Source organism: Rhinatrema bivittatum, chromosome 3 (genome assembly GCF_901001135.1).
Source record: "Rhinatrema bivittatum chromosome 3, aRhiBiv1.1, whole genome shotgun sequence".
Lineage (NCBI taxonomy): Eukaryota > Metazoa > Chordata > Amphibia > Gymnophiona > Rhinatrematidae > Rhinatrema > Rhinatrema bivittatum.
This window is the reverse complement of record NC_042617.1, coordinates 24,875,691-24,888,665: the sequence shown is the minus strand read 5'-3', so window position 1 is coordinate 24,888,665 and position 12,975 is coordinate 24,875,691. Positions and strand designations below refer to the sequence as shown.

At 42.0% G+C, this 12,975-nt stretch overlaps 1 protein-coding gene across 2 annotated transcripts in view; it reads right to left on the bottom strand.

The window, feature by feature from the left end:
* The window catches only part of WDR43 (WD repeat domain 43), a 180,883-nt gene that overhangs the window by 20,006 nt on the left and 147,902 nt on the right, over positions 1-12,975 (bottom strand). For both annotated transcript variants that reach the window (XM_029592968.1, XM_029592967.1), the window contains exon 15: positions 716-829. In XM_029592968.1, the coding sequence (XP_029448828.1) occupies positions 716-829 (114 nt within the window). The remainder of the gene's footprint in view (positions 1-715; positions 830-12,975) is intronic.

Here is a 12,975-nt window from a genome sequence, read left to right as displayed (position 1 = left end):
CCTTTCCAACTCCAAATTAACTTTGCCGGAGCACTTAGCTGGGGGAGGGAGAATCCACCTCAGGATTCTGCCTCTGGCCTGCCTGTCCCACTCCTGACAGGCTTACATCCACAGCATGTTATGCATATCCACCATCTGCTGGAGATGGAGAATACTGGCAGGCTGTCGTCAGTGCAGTGCTATATGAGTGTGGCATCAGCAAGTCAGTTGATCTCAGTCTCCATCTGCTGGTTGGCATGCATAACCCACTTGTATGGACTGGCCTGCAGAGGAAAACAGATTTTATTTGCCCATTGCTTATCTGCAGAACAAATACAACATGGGCAGCAGCAATGCAAGCTTCTCCAGCCAGCTCCAGAGGGACCACCTCAGAATGCAAAGGTAATTCAGTTTCTGCAACTGCACAGGCTTAGTCACTCTTCGCATTCTGCAGCAATGGCACCACACTCTGCACCAAACCGTGGAGGTGCCTTTATAGTCATGTTGACATCCCTACAGAAACCACCAACTGATTTCATACATCAAAGGCTTTCAAACGGCAATAACCAAAGCCAGATCTGAATGGCACAAGGTTACACAGACTAACAGATCTGTCTGAAATGAAAATCTCTATTTGTCCATATCACTATCTACCACTCATCTCATGAGGTTGCTCAATCTTCACAACTGTTCAGAGTTTGACGTGTGAAGCCCCAATCCCCACCCCCTTCCTCACCTGTGTGATCAGAAGGTAGAGTTTCCCATGCAGGCGGGAGAGTTTCTGCAAGGACTTCACGCGATTCTCCATTAACTGGTACAACGTTCCCAGCTGTGGCACCAAGTCTGGCAACTGCATAAGGGAGAAACACATGTAAGAACTGTGCTGACCGGGAATTTTGTCTTCCCTCTGTCAATTCGTGTTCTATTCATTCTCTTGCCAGTCTGGACTTCAAGGTGATGCTCCCTAGCATGGCAGGTTCATTTCAATGCTTTGGAAGATTCCTTAGCTGGATACAGAGAAGCAATGCTAGATCACTTGATCAGAATCTAAAAAAAATCCACAGTGCTGTTGTCTTTGAACCTGCAAAGTAGAGGACATGCCCTGAAGTCTAGCCTGAGGAAAGAAAGTGCTTTTTTTAATGTGTTCCTCCTAAACACTCTCCCAGAATGATGACGACCAGAACACTTCTAGCAGACATTCGCTGGTAAAAGTAAAGAAGCAGCAAATATCTGCTACAGCAAGGCAGAGCTCCATGTCCATGCATCTGTGACAAAAGCACAAGAAAACATATTGCCCAATGCACCCTGCAAGGATAGAGAGGACATGGGCATTTTTAGAACAATCATCTTTCTGTAGTGCAAAGCAGTCTCACTGCCTTAAAGCATCACTCTGCCATCTTCCCTTACAAGAGCTCACCCTGACTCCCAATCATATTTACTTCTGAATGATCTCCTGGTACATTCTCTGGCACAGTGTTGTTGAGTGCGTGACATGCGAGGTAGTCTAAGGCAAAGCATATCATCAGCAATTCTCTATGATGCATCAACTTCAAGATATATTGAATCTGTTGTGCTCTCACTGCAAGAGTATGAAAACACCAGCCAGTGGGCAAGCGGGGAGACTTAAATATACCTAAAAGCTCTCCACGTCCCCAATCTTTACAAAACTGGTACATCAGTGAGATCTTTCCAAGGACAAATGGAACTTTAGACAAAAGAAAAAAAATGACAGACAACTCACTTTTTAAATTCAAAATATGTTCCTCCTAAATTGTACAGGACAGGGGTGGGGGCTAGATCCTGCCATCTTAGTTAACAGATTCTTCCCCTTCTAAATTGCCCCTTAGGATGAATTAGCCATGACATATGAATGTCATCCAATAGCACCAAGTGGACCAATCTCTTCTAGCTCAGTCATAGTCTTACTGAGCATGTGCAATGGTTTCCAAGCATTGTCGCGTGAGCTTAACTTTAGCGAGGCAGGTGGGTAATAAGCATGGCTAATTCGTTCTATCTATGGAGAGCCCTGGTCAAAGGTAAGCAAACTTAGTTTTCTCTATTGAGAAGCAGGGCTGAATTAGCCATGACATGTGGAGAATCCCAAGCTGGGGGTTGCACAGTGTAGCAATAGTTAAAAAAAACAAAAAAAAAAACGAAAACCGGACCACATCAGTGGACAAGTGGGTGAACAGACTGCACAGAACTGCTTGTTCAAAACTACTGTCATCTCTTGATATGATGCCCAGACATTAATGGGAAATGTAAAGGTGTGCACAACAACCAAGTCGCAGCTTTGCAAAAGTCTTCAATATAAGTGGCCCTGAGGTGAGTCACTGACGCCATTATAGCTCTCACTTAATGAGCCTCGACAGTCTGTAATCTGTAAACCAGTCAGTGCACAATAAGCATGTGTATTTCTTGATCAATTCGTTTCAGCAGTACGCATGTATTTCACAAATGGATAGTGGGTGTATGTAGTCTGGCAACAGATGTATGTACATACTATCCATTGTGTGCACCTCCATTCATGAGATACGTGCATACCATTGAAACTAATTGACCAACGAATGCACATCCCTAGTGCACAACAGTGCGCAATTTAATTATATACTGCCTATTAGTAATAAACTAGTGTAGTTTACATAATGTATATAATCATTATCAGTAAACAAAACAAATCAATAGCACAAATTAAAACAATCCACCAAACACATAAAAATAGCAAGAATTAGAACAAAAACCCCCAAATATCTGCTTCAAAAACCTGCTTCAAAATTGCCCTTCTAAACCCATTTACATCTACTTCAGGAAAAGAAAGTTCTTACCCTGCTTACAAAACTTTAAAAGGTGTAACTCTAGTTTGCGCAGGTAGCGCATTCCAAAGCAAAGGCGCCATCTGTGAAAAAGCCCTAGTTGCAAAATGTGTCAGTCTTAGCTCTGAAGATGAGACATAAGTCAAAAAACACCCTTGGGAAGACCTCAGTGCTCATCCTGGCTGATAGCATTTGAATTTTTCCCATAGATACAATGGGTCATGATCCCTCATAGTCCAAAATGCTAATTTAAATTTGGCTCTGTCCACATTGGAAGCCAATGAAGCATTTGGAGCCGAAAGGTAGCTCTCTCAAAATTTAGATTTTCCTAATAATCACTCAGACAGTCATATTGTGTCATCGGAAGCCTATAAATCAATTTACCAAGTATTCCCAAGTACAAAATATCACAATAACTGAACAATGAAATGACAAATGCATAAACCACTAATTTCAGTGCTTCACGATCCAAATATGTACATAACTGACAAACCATTTTTATTGAAAATAGACTTGAGCAAGCAAAACTACAAAAGTTTGAAAGAAAAACTAGAATCAATTACTATCCCCAAACTCTTAACCTTTGCAGAGAATGGTATAATATGCCCCTCCAGCACTAGCTGAAGAGCCAACAAAGAAGTCTTTTTAAATTATTCCCAATAGGTAATTCCTATCTTGCACTTGTTGAGCATCAACTGACTTCTCTTCTGAAACCAGGTAAACAATTCAATCAAACAGGAATTCAAAAACAATGCTGACTCAATATCTTCATCAACTGGAACCAAGAACTGAATGCTGTCAGCCTAAATATGCCAAACACCTAGTTTCTTCATAAACCCTAGGTTAAAGATTGCATAAAAATATTAAACAATAACAGCACAAGGCATTAAGGTCCTTAATGAAAAAGGGGAAGAAAAATTGTACCAAATATGATTGATCCGGAAAAAAGGAAGCAGTCCACAAACAATCCCTACTTTTAATATGATGGGCTCCCAAATCAAACACACTACATAAGTCTAGCAGGACTAAAAAAAGACTGGCCAGAATCTAAAATACATAAGACAGACACTAAAACCGATTCAGTGTATGACTGGGACGAAAACCCAATTGAATGTCCAAAAATTTTGACAACTGATTACTCACCACCTTTTCTATAAGTTTAGCCAGAAAAGGTAAATTTGATATAGGTCTTTCATATTGTCCTGGATCTAATTTTTTTTTATATTGACTTTATCACAGACCTTTGAAGACAATTTATAGATGATCTTGTAACAATGAACTATTTACAATCCCACACAGCCAGTTACACATTCACTCATCACTGCCTTGACCAGTCATGGAGTGCACTATTTATCAAGGTAAACTCTCTTAAGATCATGGTATTGATCCACCTCTCCAACCAATTCTTCCTTACTCTCGCCACCTTCAAGGGTTTCTTTGGTACTTAATACATCAGACAATTCTGAGCACTAGTAAACTACTTTAACAAATAGTCTTACTCTCAAAAAGATCAGGCATTAAAACAATCTATAGATCGAACATTATATCCTATTAATCCTTTAGCTATCCTAAATGAGGGATATGGGTAGGAGGGGGAAGGAAGTGGCAACTACAATAGGAGTGTTTGGGGTTGCGTCGGGGGTGTGTGTAGATCAGTAGCCGATCTACACACACTTGGATTTATCTAAATATAAGGATTTGGGCAAGTACAATTTAGAAGTGGGGGCGTAGGCTGAGGGACTCTTGCTTACATGATGAAACTGTTCATTCTTGTTCTTTGGTTTTTGAAAGAGGGAAATTTTTAAGTGGGGTGGAATGAATAATGCTCCACTTATAGTGATTTCCTGGAATGTGGAAAGCTGATGTGATCCTATTGCAGGAAATGCCCCTTTCCGATGCAGAGCACATAAAATAAAAAAATGTTTGGTTGCCTTTTGCTGCAATGAAGAGAGTTGGTATAGTGATTTTAGTGCATAACAACTGCCCCCTTCCAAGTTAAGGGCATTTTTAAAGATCTTAGGGCAGCCCGTAGTATTATGTAATGTCTATGGCCCCAATAATTATGATCATTCCTTTTTTTACAGGTCTAGTTAAGAAACTAGTTATATATGACTCGTACTGTAATTTTTGTGGTAAATTTCAATATTGTTCTTAATCCCTTACTGGATAAATCCCACAGTTAATCAGTGACAAAGATTAATTCATGAAAAGGGATTCCATTTTTAAATGATTAATTGGAAACAGTGGATTCATGGCAAATACTGCACCTCCTAGAGCGTGATTACACTCATTTGTCAATGGTGCATGCCACCTTTGCAAGAACTGATTACTGATTAACCCCTCGAGATACTTTCTCACGAATTATAGCAGCTGGGATTAATCATAGAGATATCTGACCATGCTTCCATTTGATTACAGGTGCAATGGAGCAGGGAATCACTAAGTCAAAGAATATGGAAGTATCCCATGTATTTAGCTCAGTATCCTAACTCTTAAAGCTTTCTTAGGAATAGATGGGATTATTTTGTGTTTCACAATAGTGGCCATTTGGATAACCCTAAACAGCAAAGGTGGTTCTATGGAGTAAGATCAAAGCATACACAATTAAAAAGCGGAAGTTCAATCTGATGCCGAATTATTTTGATTGGAAAAGCAATTACAAAAGGAAAACAAAATATCTCACAAGAAGTCCCAGAGAATAATGAAAAAATTATAGCAACACAGATGGCCATTAACAGAGGGCTAAGAAATCTGTTTTACTTTAAATACAAACTGTGTCAATTTGGTGATAAGCCTCAGAAATTATTGGCTAATTTGATTAGAGGTAGTAGGGGAACAAACCATATTATGACTTTAAAGAATTCTGTGGGAGCTTTAGTAAATGGTACACAGAATATATTGGAGAATTTAGAGGATTTTTACAGAGAGCTATATACAACCCAGGAGGGTGAGTAGGCAAGTCCGTCAGTTTCTGGATGAGATTTAGCTTCCCCGGTTGTAGGCGGATCAGCTAGAGAGGCTGAATGCACCACACTCTAAAGAAGAGATTCAGGTGGGCATACAAAAGGCAGGTCTGTGCAAAGCTCCAGGCCCCGATGGGTTTAGTGTAGAATTTCTCCATACTCTGGTAAATAAAATTGTGGACCCTTTATTTTCCTATTCATCTCTATCGAGGACAGGCTTTTTTTTTTTTATGGCCTCCAACTTGGTGTTGATAGTGCTTCCAAAACCAGGGAAGGGTCCCTCCCAACCTGCCATCTTATTGCCTTATTTCTTTACTGAAGTTTGACATCAAATTATTAGCAAAGATTTATGCTGATAGGTTAGCACATTAGTACTATCTTGCTTAATACTTGAAATGCAGGTGGGATTTGTTCGCCATCACCACTCATTATAAATGTTGATTTGGGGCTAACAGTTATGGATCAAACTATTAAATTAGGTCTCCCTTTTGTGATAAGTTTCAACAGAAAAGGCCTTCGATCAAGTAGAGTGGCATTTATTTTTAGTCTTGGAAAGAATGGGGTTCATGGGAAATTTTCTTAAGGTAATTCATTTACTTTATATGCAGACCCTAAAGCTGCGATTCAAGCACATAGGGGGAGGTCACGGGTATTTTCATTAACCAGAGGCACTAGCGAAGTCTGGAGGCTGTAGGAGCTGTAAAAGCCCCCAATCCTCTATCCTCAGGGCCACTTCTTTTCTAAAACTGATGCCCAATACATTTGTAGCTTATCCAGAAATCTGGAACACTGGTGCTCACTAGAGATCTCACACCTTCCAGGCATGAGACTGCTGTTCCCTGGGGTACATGCAACCACAGCTGTAATAGTTAAGAGTCCCTGGTTTCCAGCGGCATATTTTTCAAGATTCTACGATAAGAGCCTGCAAATTCTATGGCATATTTTCAAAATTCTGCAAAAATTATGTAGCAAATTTACATAATTTGGCAATATTATGGCAATTTAATGGAGAAATTACTTACTTGATAAATTTCATTTTCTCTAGTGTAGACAGATGGATTCAGGACTAATGGGTTATGCTTCCCTGCCAGAAGATGGAGTCAGTGTCAGATTTCAAAGCTGACGTCACCCTTCATACACCCCCCCTGCAGTGATCTCAGCCCTCCAGTATTCTCCAGTATTCTCTTCAAAAGCCACTGTGGAACTACTAGTGAAAAAACTTTATTCAAAATAGTTAAAAATGATTAGAAATGGATAACCATAACTTTACTTAACCAGTCATAAACACTGAACCCCAGCAAGAATATAGGTGCCCTGATCTAGGGACTGCATCAAGGCTTACCCATAATCTCTTGGACTCGATATCCACTCCACGGGTGAATTCTTGGCACAGTTCTTGGGCAGCCGAGGGCAGAAGTCCATCCGTCTACACTAAGGAAAACGAAATTATCAGGTAAGTCATTTCTCCATTTCCTAGTGTGTAGCCAGATGGACTCAGGACCAATAGGATGTACAAAAGCTTCTCCTGACCAGGGCGGGAAGCTGCCCACGATCCGGTTACCACTGCCCTTGCAAAGGCTGCGTTCTCTCGGGCCTGTACATCCAGGCAATAGAACCTGGAGGTGGTGTGCAAGGAGAACCATGTTGCTGCTTGGCAGGTATCGACAGGAGACAGCAGTTTAACTTCCGCCAATGAGACCCACTGAGCCCTAGTGGAATGAACTTTAACCTGAGAAGGTAATGGCTTTCCTGCCTCCACATAGGCTCTCATGACCACCTCCTTAATCCAGCGAGCTATGGTAGCCCGTGAAGCTGGTTTGCCCTGCTTCCTTCCACCATGAAGGACAAACAGGCAGTCCATTTTTCCGAGCATTTCTGAAACTTCCAGATACCGCACCAAAAGTCTAATGATATTCAAATGACGGAGGCGGTATTCCTCCACTTCCTTGAGCTTATCCAAAGACGGCAACGAAATGGACTGATTAAAATGAAACTCCAAGACTACCTTGGGCAAGAAGCTGTAATGTTCCTGGAGTCATCCAGGGGAACTGTTCCTGGCATGATAATGCCTGCAGTTCAGAGATGCTACGTGCTGAGCATATAGCCACCAGGAACACAGTTTTCAAGGTTAATAAACGCAAGGAAAGACTGTGTAGCAGCTGAAAGGAAGGCCCTGCCAATAATTCCAATACTAGATTAAGATTGCACAAGTAACCAGCCACTGTAGGGGGTGGCGAAAGGTACGTCACACCCCTTTCAGAAAATGGGCCACATCCGGATGAGCTGACAATGGGGTTTCGTTCACCTCGTCCCTGAAATAGGAGAGAGCCGCTGCACCTTCAAGGAGTTAAGGGCCAAACCTTTATTCAGGCCAACATGCAAAAATTACAAAATAAGTGGGATTTTGAATGCCTGGGGAGGGACACTGTGTTCCTCACACCAGGCCTCAAATACTCTCCAGACCCGCACATACGCTAGGAACGTAGAGAACTTCCGAGCATGGAGTAAGGAGGCCATTACGGCCGCAGAACATCCTCGCTTCATCAGGCAAGCCCTCTCAAGGGCCAGATCGGAAAACAGAATTGAGTCGGATCCTTGTGAAGGACCGGTCCCTGATGTAGCAGGTTCCTGTGCAGTGAGAGGCATGGAGGGTCTCCACCAGGAGTCTCCGCATGTCCACATACCTCGGACGCCTAGGCCATATCTGCAGCTACTAGTAGGACTAATCCCCTGTGGTGCTTGATTCTGCGAATGACCCTGCCCAGCAGGGGCCATGGAGGGAAGGCAAATAGCAAGCCCTCTTCCAGCCAGGTCTGAACGAGAGCGTCGATCCCCAGGGACCACTGATTTCTCCTGCACTGAAGAATCGGGGAGTCTTCACATTATGAGATGCGGCCAGCAGGTCAATGGATGGGAGGAGCCAGTGATCTATCCGTTGAATGGCTTTGGCAGACAACACTCACTCTCCTGGTTCCAAACTCTCCCTGCTTAGAAAGTCTGCTCTGATGTTGTCTTTTCTTGTGAGGTGGGATGCTGAAATCATCTGTATATATATATATTTCCAACCATTCCATAAGTAGGTCTATCTCCTGTGACACTTGCTGTTGACATAGGCTACAGTTGTTGCACTGTCTGACATCACGCGGACCGCGGAGTCTGTGGCTGAATTGTAGACATGCCAATCTTACTGCCCGGGCTTCCAGGTGGTTGATGTTCCAGATGGCTTCTTCTTTGGTCCAACATCCCCCGGGCCGACAGTTCCTCACAGTGAGCTCCCCAGCCCCGGAGACTCCTGTCTGTAGTGAGGACCAGCCAGTTTGGTGAGGACAGGGGCACAGCCCTGGTCAGATAAGCTTCCTGCAGCCACCACTGGAGCCGAGAGCACACACCCATCGGCAAGTGGAGGCGAATCAAATAGTCTTGAGACTGGGGGTTCCAATGTGACAGCAGTGAGTGTTAAAGTGGTCTCATGTGCTCTCGCCCACAGCACTACTTTCAGGGTTGCTGCAATCAAACAGAGAACTTGGAGATAGCTCCACACCATCAGGCATATTGAGCTCATCAACTGTGGCATCTGGGACATCAACTTCTTATCTGCATGGTTGGAAAGAAGACCTTGCCCTGCTTGGTGTTGAACCAGACTCCCAGATATTCCAAGGACTGGGAAGGCTTGAGACTACTCTTGTCCAGGTTTACTTCCCAACAGAGTTCCTGAAGCAAGGAGGTCACCCTGGTGGTCACCCGGAGATTCTCTTCCAAGGATTTGACCCGGATCAACCAGGGATGTGTGTGCCTGAGCATGAAACCAACATGGAGTATCCTCTGCTATCTTAGACTTTCTGGCTATGTGAACTTTAAATGCCCTACACTGAGCCTGACCTGGAGGAATTCCAAGGACACCTGGACAGCAGTAGAAGCTTGCGACAATTTGTGATGCCTAATTATAGGGTCACACGAGCAGAAGCCAACGGTCAGAACCTCAGGCAAGAATGTCATTACAGGAGCACCTGTAAACACAGCCTAAGATGTAACGATTGCCCTGAAGAGCAAGATTTTTTTTTTAAATTCTTTATTTATCAATTTTTTACTGATTATAAAAACAAAATATATATCATACCGAGATATAATAGTTGTATCATATTGAATATAATTACTCATTAATTGCCTTTACAGTCCGTATATAGTAACTCATTCCATAAGAAATTGTAAGACATTGAATTAGTTATTTGAGCGAGTATTACAGAAGAAACGGAGTTATCACACTCACTAAAGAAATTAAATGCAACAGTTTATACTGATTGCTCTCACGCATTAACTGCCTTTAAAGGGTGTGTGTCTAGGAATGTCTGCCACGCTGCGACTTCATAAAAGATATTTCTTGTCTTCATACCATATTTCACATTTACATGGATATCGAAGATAATACTTTACTCCTCTTAACAAACAATCACTTTTTAATTTAAGAAATTCTCTTCGCCTCAATTGTTTCTCTTGATAAATCAGGGTACACCCAAATTTGTTGGCCATGATATTTCTGGTCCCTATTATGTAAAAATAAACACAATACAGTATCTCTTTCTGGTGGAAATATGAAAGAGACAAATAAGGTTTCCCTCTAGTATCTCTGTTTCAATTGACGTTTCTAAAATTTCTGATAAATTAATGGATTGTTCTGGCTGCTTATCTCTTTTTAATTTTTTACTTGGAATATAATAAATTTCTGCAAAAGCAGGAATAGCCTGTTCTGGCATCTTCAATATTTGCTTTAAATATTCCTTAAACATTTCTTTTGGGGCTATAGCTCTTTGAAAAGGAAAATTTAATATTCTCAAATTAGAATATCTTAAGTTATTCTTCATATATTCAAATCTTTTTTCGTTCAAACACTCTGATTTAACTACATTTTTTTGAACTTCTTCCAATTTGGATAGTCTTGCTTCTTGTTTATCCAATTTTTCATTATTAACAGTAACTATCTTTTCTATCGCTATAACCTTTTGCTGACTATCAGTGTGAATTTTTGTTAAGTTTATTATCGCATTTTCAAGAGATTTAATAGCAGCCCAAATAACATCCATGATAACTTCAGAGACACTAGAAGATATAATCCCCCCCTTTTTCGCTCCTGCTCCATTCCCCCACTCCCTGTTTTTTGTAATTTCCTCCTTCTCAAGTTTATTGTAAACCGGCGTGATGTGCTTGCACGAACACCGGTATATTAAAAGCTGTTAAATAAATAAATAAATAAATAATCACATCTGTTTTAGACTTCTCCTCACCACCCTTAGCAGTAATGTTCTTCATCCCTACACCCAAGTTAGTAATATTACTTGGCTCTAAAGCCAAGGGTCCATTATTTCCTTTAGATGATATTGGTGGAGTGGGAGTAGTGGGAGCCCCGGGGCTCAACGAGATAGCTTCGGCCGGAGAGATTGACTCTCGTTCCAAGTCTGTCTCTCCAATGGCCCTGTCCTCCGGGTTCAATCCTGTTGCAGGCACAAAAAACGTGGATATCTGAGGTTGGGTTTGACCCAATATGGGAGACAAAGCCATCGTTTCCCTTATGCGGGCCTTCCGCTTTGTATGAGGCATTGGGTATTAAACACTTTCCTGTTCTTTGTGACACTATTACCAAATATCAATGTCTTACATGGAGGTCAGGAGAGGGAGATTTTAATTTTACTTATGATTAACTTTTCAATTGCTATGGTTAAGAAGAAAGTCGAACAGAAAACCATTCTTCTTTTTCTGACAAAGCCGCACGCCACTTCGGCAGCGAGCAAACGTCGGCTGCGCACCGTAGGGGGTTCCGGTTTTGAATCTTACCGGACCCTCCCCCAAGTGACGTCAGCGGCAACTGGGAACAGCTGATGGTAAAGTTTCCCGCAACTCAAAGGCTCCAAAAGGTAATTTGCAAGGCAAAGTGACTTCTCACCCATCTCTTCTCTCTCTCATTCGGACCTTTCGAACAGCAAGATTTTAACAGAACAAAGGATCATCTAAAGAGTGATGGTAAATGGGCCCCAATTTGGAGAACTGGTCAGGATAATGTAGGGATAACGATCATGCTGTAGACATGACAGCCTATGTAAATGATACTCCAAGTGATCACGCAACTTCAGAATTTCTGACCTAGTATTGTATTGTATTTTACCTATAAAAGAAAAATCAGTTCATGTATACAAAACAGATGCTGGTTGGTCAGCTTGTCAGAGAAATGGCATCCAGCATCTCCCAAGAATACTTAAATTTTTCAATAAAAAATTATAATTTCTACAAAATCCAAGTATAGTGTTCTTGTACCCATGGAGATGCGCCCATAAGTGTGTTTGGCGCATCCAAGTACAGTTGCACCAGGATTCCCTCTTTCCTCAATGCTGCCGCTACGATCAACATAATCTTGGAAAATATTCTGGAGGTGGTGGCTTGGCCAAAGGGCAGTGCCCAGAACAGATAATGGTGACCCAGTACCGCAAAGCGACGGAAACTATGTTCTTAAAGGATTGGTATATGTAGGTAGGCCTCGGATAGGTCCAGGGAGGTTAAGAACCCTCCCGACTGTACGGCCATTATCACAGAGTATAATGTTTCCATGTGAAAATGATTCACTATGATTCACTCGTAGATGTTGGTTGACACTCGAGGTTCAGGATGGGGTGATAGCAGCCTCCCTTCTTGGGTTGGTCAAGTGTAGCCACAGATGGGTAAAAAACAAAAAATGAGACCGTTCACCTTGAAAAGTCAAATATTTATTAATTGTGATTACTTCAAACTAAGGTTAGACTGCCCAAAAGGGCACAGACACGTCCACCATCTGTTGGAGATGGAGAATACTGGAGGACTGAGGTCACTGCAGGGGTGTATGCAGGGTGACGTCAGCTTTGAAATCTGTCTCTATCTCCAACTGCTGTCAGGGGAGCATACCCTGTTGGTTCTGAGTCCATCTGGCTACATGCTAGGAAATTATTTTTTTACTTTATATAAATAGTCATTTTCTGAAATTTCTCTGTCCAGTTAATTTATTTGGTTCTTTATTAGAGGAAAAGGGATCTGGGAATGGGAAGAAGAGACTGCAGAAGAGGGAATTGAAGAAGGAAGCAGATGGTTAGACAGATAAGGGATGCAGGTCAGAGTGAGAAGGGACTGAAGGAGTATCAGGGGTGGGGAAGTGGGAAGAAGGGGGGTGGGGGAGGAGGGAAAATTGGAATGACTAAGAGGGA